The sequence below is a fragment of the Physeter macrocephalus genome, chromosome 5, assembly GCF_002837175.3.
Source record: "Physeter macrocephalus isolate SW-GA chromosome 5, ASM283717v5, whole genome shotgun sequence".
NCBI classification, from domain to species: domain Eukaryota; kingdom Metazoa; phylum Chordata; class Mammalia; order Artiodactyla; family Physeteridae; genus Physeter; species Physeter macrocephalus.
In genome coordinates, this window is record NC_041218.1 from 14980877 (window position 1) to 14988241 (window position 7365).

The 7365-nt window shown below is 43.4% G+C and overlaps 1 protein-coding gene and 1 long non-coding RNA gene across 12 annotated transcripts in view; one reads left to right on the plus strand and one right to left on the minus strand.

Annotated features, from left to right (window-relative positions):
• Window positions 1–2325, minus strand: part of IFT56 (intraflagellar transport 56) — a 32816-nt gene extending 30491 nt beyond the window's left edge. For 4 of the 6 annotated variants that reach the window (XM_028489691.2, XM_055084804.1, XM_024131003.3 and 1 more), the window contains exons 1-2: window positions 2147–2325; window positions 1506–1643 (exon numbers count right to left, since the gene is read on the minus strand). In XM_028489691.2, coding sequence (XP_028345492.1) covers window positions 1506–1643; window positions 2147–2149 — 141 coding nt within the window. In that variant the 5' untranslated portion in view covers window positions 2150–2325. Of the gene's footprint in view, window positions 1–1412; window positions 1644–2146 lie in introns of those variants that run through there. The other 2 variants (XM_028489692.2, XM_028489690.2) reach the window with 2 other exon arrangements.
• A 167-nt stretch (window positions 2326–2492) lies between these two features.
• LOC112067140 (uncharacterized) lies at window positions 2493–7108 on the plus strand. 6 transcript variants are annotated; one of them, XR_003679709.2, is made up of 4 exons: window positions 2493–2628; window positions 3961–5367; window positions 6021–6513; window positions 6734–7103. It is a non-coding gene; the product is annotated as an uncharacterized lncRNA (long non-coding RNA). The 6 variants fall into 6 exon arrangements; XR_003679708.2 differs by having other exon boundaries at window positions 2495–5367; window positions 6021–6165; window positions 6322–6513; window positions 6734–7108; XR_002893101.3 differs by having other exon boundaries at window positions 2495–4118; window positions 5213–5367; window positions 6734–7104.
• Window positions 7109–7365: the final 257 nt, after the last annotated feature.

The window sequence follows — 7365 nt, forward strand, 5'->3', positions numbered from 1 at the left end:
GTCCGGAGCCTGTGCTCCGCAACGGGAGAGGCCACAACAGTGAGAGGCCCGCGTACCGCAAAAAAAAAAAATTAAAAATAATTAAAAATAAAAGTAAAATTAAATTAAAAATTTAAAAAACAGATCATTGTTACAAAACCTCAGGTGCCTCGACCATTACAAGATGAAGACATCTGTTGATACTTTCTTGTCTGAATAAGAACTTACTCCTGTTGCTAACTCCATAATATTAGAAATTCTCCTCTCACCAAATACTGTGAATTTGAGTACAGTGCCTTAAGTCTGAAGAAATTCTTATTTGAGGTCTCCCTGAATTTGCCCCAGGAATTCCCTGGAGCCACAGGAGAGCTCACGAGACTTCCTCATCCTAAATCACGGCAGTTTCCATTCCCATCCATCATGGCACTTTGGCTACCTAAGAATGAAAGCGTAGCGCAGAACCTCCCTGACAACTTACAGGCAGCATGGGATTACACAATAAGGAAAGTGTGGTCACTGCCTCAAAGAAAAGAGAGAAGAGAAAAAGAGACTGACAAAAATTACACATGTATCTACCACTCAGTCCACTGATTTACAGAGCTAGATGGTCCTTCCAAGTCAACTCCCCCACTTTGAAGATGAGAAAGCTGATGCCAGAAGAGTTAAGCAATGTGCTCAATACCAGAGCACTGGCAAGAAACACAGGACTATACGTGAAAGACTGAGAAAGATATATAAAGCTAATTAAAACACTTATTGTTGATAGAGTAATATGGCTGTTGTAGTGCTTTAGAGAAATTATTATGGAACAACACAGCCAGGCTGTGCTGTCAAAACTCTTCATCTCTTCATTCTTTGGTGTACCCCCTCATTCTTCTATAACACATGCTTCCCAGAAAGCCGTTTCCCAAAGTGCAGCATCTTTGGAACATCTACATCAGAAGCACTTAGGCTACTTGCCCAAAATACGGGTTCCTGAGAACCACTGTAGGCTGATTCTGTAGAGAATCAGAACCCTTAGGGCAGGAGTCCAGGAATGTACATTTTAATAAGTACCCTAATTCTGATGCATATTAAAAGTTGAGAACTACTGCCATAGAGATTTGAAACATCTTCTGAAGATACAGTATTTTTAGACAATAAGCATGAAACATGGTAGAATTATTTAAATTTGATCAGAATGTTATAACATATAATAGGAATAAACCATAAATTGCTCAGGGGGTGGAATGAACAACATGTGAACTGACTGTATTAAATGTCCCTCTACATTTTTAGGCTGGATTCATCATCAGTGGGACTAGATATAATTAAAAGTGTCCCTCGAGAAATAAGTCTATCGTTTTAGTTCACCTTTAATCAGGTTTATAGTTAACTTGGAATCTGGAATCTGTGCCTGACAAGATTTACAGAAAGTCCCAGAATGCACCCACCTGTTCCAACAGCATAGCAACCAGCATTCACCCATGCATTCCTCTATATTCTGGTTATTCACCTCCTAAGAAGCAACCTTCTTTGGACATTACCTCCAACAGGGTAATAGCTCCAGTGAAATCTCTTTGTGAAAGTAGCTCCTCTAGTTTTGGAATCTTCCTACCTTTCTTCTTTCTTTTGTCAGTATGCGGTAGGTCCCTGCCTACAGCAGGTTTGGCCCTTGAAAGCATCTGTGAAAGAAACAACAAAGACAGCTGTATGATCCCATTCCGATGGTCAATACTAAACTGAGAGTGACGGCTCCAGGATTTATAAGTCAAATCCTTAACAACGAACCTCAGGTAAGCGTATTCAAATTCTTTCTGTAACATGTTATTTTACTAAAAGGGCCATCACCCTGTGTTTGAGCTAACGAAACTGCTACTCCCTAGTTCTTTATCTCCCCCAATTAGAGTGAGGTAAGAGATGCTTTCGCGCAGCTGCTGTCATCTCAGCCTTCCCTTGGTCCGCTTTCCATCCCACGCGCAGCTCAGGAGTGGGGAAATGGAGAAGCAGGAGGGAAGAAACAACGATGTATTTACAGCTGCATCCCTGTCCCCCGTGGGAACACGGGGAGGGCACAGACATCATCCTCTGCTGACAATCCTAGACAACCCAGAAGTATGTCTGGAACCTCTAATCTCCAGTCCCAGGAGCTACTCAAAGTTCTCCCTCACTGTTCAAAGCCACTAACCATCTTGGCGTCAGTCCTAGCAGACAGAAGAAGGCCGGGCCCCAGCGCGCCTCGGCATCCACAAAGCTCGCTCGGTCTCCACAGCAACCCCGCCGGGGGACTGGTCCGTGCCTGAGTAGCGCTCGCCGGAGAACCGGTGCCCTCCACGTCTTGGTTCCCCTAGGCTTTCACCGCTGCAGGAGTGAAAGTTTCTCCGGAGGAGAGCGTTGTTCTCTGTGCTGAGAGCGAGAGTCTGACTCTATCTCCGTGAGTTTACTTTAGGAAAAAGCGAATTAGAATGGCATTGTTTTTCAAATACAAGTTTCCCGGGAAAGTAATTTTCAAGGACCACTTCCGATTTGGACCGCGTTGGGCTCCTGAGCAACACGGGGCGCTGACTGGCACGTGATCGCCGTCTCCTGTGCAGTGCCGGGAAGCTTGGAAAAAAATTTCTGCCAAACCGAGGAAGCCGATGTTTGGAGGCGGGAGTTCACCAGAATACGGTTTCTTATTTCCATAGATAAAGCTACCCTTGTGATGTGACGTTGTATTGTGATTCCTGCTTATAGAATTTAGAATAGAACCTCTGATTTGTTAGAAATAGGGAAACCCAAGATGGAGTCACAGTGGCCCGTGTGGCACCCATCTTGATTGTTTCTAAAGATCTGATGTAAGATTTGGAATATGTAAATTAAGATAACTGGAGGATGAAGTCAAATAAGTAAATTGATTTTTTTTTTTTTTTTTTGGTGATGGGAGTTGGCTGTGTCACAGGGCTTGTGGGATCTTAGTTACCCAACCAGGGATCAAACTCGGGCCCTCGTCAGTGAAAGCCTGGAGTTCTAATGGCTGGACCACCAGGGTCCAGTAAATTGTTTTCAAAGGTGTGAGGAAAGATTTAAAGAAAGATGCATAACATGAGTTGTGCGTTTAAGTTTTATTCGCGATCTTTCTGAGGACTAAAGCCTGGGAGATAGCCACTCAGTAAACTGTGGCAACTACTCGGTAGAGGTAGGGGAGAAGCCAGTTTACACATGATTTTTGGCCAGGGCATACCTGAAGTCAAGCATATATTTTGGTAAGATTGCTAATTGTAAAGAACCGATGTCTCCAGTTAATCTTTTCAGCTTTTCTATGTATGGGAACATGCAAGAGTCTAGGGTCATTAAAATTCTTCCTGAGATATACATCTAACTATCTGTGGGACCTGCCTATTCGTGTGCGTCCAAAGCACAGATGCCTCATTCTGTGTTCGCCTTAAATTCCTCTAAGAGTCCTACTGTCAGTCAGCAACCGTGGTGGGTTACAACTGAACTCTTGTGGAAATGGGTGGTGAGCAATGCTCTTTGTCTTAGCGATCCTAATTTTTCGGGGTCCACACCTGTATGTTGACTTTAAAAAATGCACAACCTAAAGTTGACAGTTATGTTTTATTTGGGGAACCTTACTAAGGACTGTAGCCCGGGAATTAGCTTCTCAGATCGCTCTGAAGAACTGTTCCAAAGAGGTAAGTGAGGAGACAGGATATATAGGAGTTTTTGCTGGAAAAAAAAAATGTAGTCAGACTTCAAAAGATTACTGCTAATTACAAAAAACAGACATCTCAAGTAAAGGGTTTTAATGCTTTTCTATGTATGGGAAGATGCACGTGTCTGGGCTCATTGAAATTATTCCTTTGATATGCATCTTAACTATGTAGGGCCAGTATCCTCTTTTTTCTCCACCCTGAATTCCCCTCAGGATGCACTGTCAGGGCAGCTGCAGTGACTGTTGGCTTGATGGAAGACAGCATTTTTTGTTTACTGAAATGGCAGGCAACATTTTTTTGTCCACAGGTAAGGCTCCTTGTTGCTGGGGTTGTAACTGTTGCACCCTAGGGGTTGTACCTCACAAAAGACAGGGTCTGAGTGCAGTTGCTGGAGAAGGGTCTCGATGGACCGCATGCACTACGCTCGCTGGAGACTGCCCGTGTCAGAAGCTGCCGGAGTAGAAGGTGATTGCTGAGAAAAGCCAGCGCCACACTGGTTGCCTCTGCCTACATCTAGAACCCGTGCCTGCCATTTGCGTTGAGGATGCCTCCCTTCCCCTATCTCTCTTCAGAGTGGTTCCTTAAACCCTTTATTTTCTTTACTATTGGGTGTGACTAATTTGAGTGTATTGAGTGCAATAAGCCAAGTGATTTTAGCCTCTTATACAATTGGCTCATGACATGTTTTACGACTTCTCAATCCCACCATTCTTCCCTGGCCTTGTTGCTTTGGCTTGTGGCCAACACCCACACACATTAAAGAGCTATGATATGTGCTGGGTGGGTGACTTAATTTATCTATCTTACTCCTGAACCCAGTTAACGCAGATGCAAGGGTAGTCTAAAATCACCGAATCATGGAGTATTAGAGCTGGAAGGGACCTTTAAAGGACATCTAGTCCAACCCTCAGAATTAACAGACTAAGGAACTAACATCTGGAGGAGTGAAGTAATTCTCCCAAGTGTATAGATAGTTGTGTTATAGTTGAATTACATTACATACCCCTGGAATAACTAGCCCTGTAGAGACTCAGGTGTACCATAAGCTCATAGAAGGCAGGTATGACTTCTTAGACTCTTTTTCATCCTCCATGCACTCTAGCTCCTGTCCCCGCCCCTCACCCTCACCCCCAATCACTTGGAGAGTAAATGAGTGACTGCATATCTTCATTGCCTGATGTATACACTTTTGTATACATACAAACATGGAAAAAGACACATACCAAAGGCACATGCATAGTTTCCCCTCCAGCCCCCACCCTCTGGGAACCACTAACCCATCTTCTCTCCATATGGATTTGCCTATTCTGGACATTTCATATAAATGAAACCATACAAAGAGAGGTCCACATACCGTATGTCTAAATACTGAAAAATTTAAAATCAGCCTAGCAAACTGTTAAAATGTTTTATCCTCTTGCCTTGACAAATACACCATCACGAAGAGGGTCACTTTCCAATTTAGAATTCTCAGACTTCTTGGAATTCTGTTGGGGGAGGTGGCAGTGTGGAGAGAGCTACCCCCAGTGCTCACTCAGCCCACGCCCTTCTCTTCTCAGCCCATCTCTTCTCTTCTCCATCCTGCACCATGAGGGGCTCTGCATGTGCGTGGCCACCCAGCCCCCAAGTGCAAGGGTAGTCACCCGCTCTCCTGTGAGCAGTCACCCCCAGTAGCCCTAAAGGGAGGACACACACTGGGAAGAGACTGGCTCAGGTATGGAAACAGGCTTGGGGTGGTATGGGCAGGGAATTCCGAGTCCTAGCCACCGTAGTGTGGTGCGGAGGGCTGCAGGAACCCCTCAGCTCCATTGCCTCTTCATACCTGGTGCAGGGTGCAGTCAGGGCACAGAGCCCAGGGCAGGGACCCCTTTCGCCAAGGTCTAAGGGCATTGTTGCTTATTATGCTGTAAACAACCTTGTCGATCTTGCTCAATCCATTGAAATGATCTCTGATTTCCAGTAGTTTGTGATACTGCTTTAAACCTCTAAATCCCTGTAGAAGCTGTTTGAACTGTAGCTGTAATTATGAAGGGTAGAATATGGCATTGAGTGTGCTTGAGAAGAAGCTATTATTCCCAGCTATAGCTCTAAGAATCTAATGTGTTATGAAACATGTAATAACATAGACACACAAAAGCTGGTTGCACGGGTAAGAGACAAAGTTGCAACTTGCAACTTTATTGCAGTTGCAATAGAACAGCAGTTTCTGAAGAATTGTAAAAATGACCCAGGTTGTGATGATGGTTGTATGCCTATGTAAATTTACTGAAAAACATTGAGTTGTATACTTAAAACAGCTGAATTTTATGCTATGTGAATTGCATCTTGCTAAATCTGTGTTTTTTGGGGGGGGGGTTGTTTTTTAAGATGGTCCCGATCTGAGCTTGGAGTGATGTTCTGGAGTCCCCGTTGCTCCAATTTAGCCCTGATGCACAGTGATACTGACTGCTGGTCCTTGGAAACCACCTGTCAATCACCAGGGCCATGACTTGCTAAGGGAATATGAAAGACAGTAAGAAGTTTTGGCATTTCTTGCTCGGGTGGATTTTCCTTAAGGAAAAGTCTCATGAAAAGAACCCTCAACATTTCTGCTGTAGAACCACAGCAACTCTATTCATTAGCTCTGTTGAGTGCTATTAGGTTTTTCTTTTTTTCTTTTGTTCACTAGTTTCACAAAGATTCTACCTTACCATCAAAAAGAATGTTTTAAAAACCAGACTTTATCCCACTCCCTTGCAGTGAGTTATGGGCTCATGGGGAAAGGATCCCCCACTTTTGACTGTTCTAAGAAAGAGCAAGAAATACTCTGGGATTAAGCACTTGAAAAAATACTCCTGGGACTTTCCTGGTGGTCCAGTGGGTAAGACTCTGCACTCCCAATGCAGGGGGCCCGGCTTCGATCCCTGGTCGGGGAACTAGATCCTGCATGCGTGCCTCAACTAAGAGTTCGCATGCCGCAACTAAGAAGTCCGCATGCGGCAACTAAGACCCAGGGCAGCCAAAATAAATAGATATTTTAAAAAACACTCAAAGAAATACATTTTTCAATCATTTTAAAATAACATTTTTTCTCATTACAGAAGTACTACATATTCACCATGGAAAGTTTGGAAGATGCTGAGAATTAAAATGAAGAAAATGTAAATTACCTATAAATTTATAACCACCTTCTAACACCTGTTAACATTTTGCCTTTTAAAAAGTGATTTAACCAGTACTAAAGGATAATGTAATCGTAGCTGAACTACTAATAAATTGGAGAACTATGTTATAAGAAATCTATAGGTGGTAATTGTTGAAGCTAGGTGATGGGTACATGAGTGCTCATTATACCATTCTATTTTTATATAGAAAATTTCCATAATCCAAAAATAAAAAAGAGGTATCTATTTGAAAACTCCCCAATTTTTCTGTATGGCCAAATTTTTAACTGAAATGAATTAAAAACATAGGAGTCAACATTTATTTCAATATAAAAGTTAACTTGCATTTATCCTAGTTAAAACTAAGTCTATGTGAGGATACTGAGCAAACGAATTTTCAACTTCTGATTGCTAATGTAATTGTTTATTTGGTGAAAAGATAATTGGGGGCTTCCCTGGTGGCGCAGTGGTTGCGCGTCCGCCTGCCGATGCAGGGGAACCGGGTTCGCGCCCCGGTCTGGGAGGATCCCACATGCCGCGGAGCGGCTGGGCCCGTGAGCCGTGGCCGC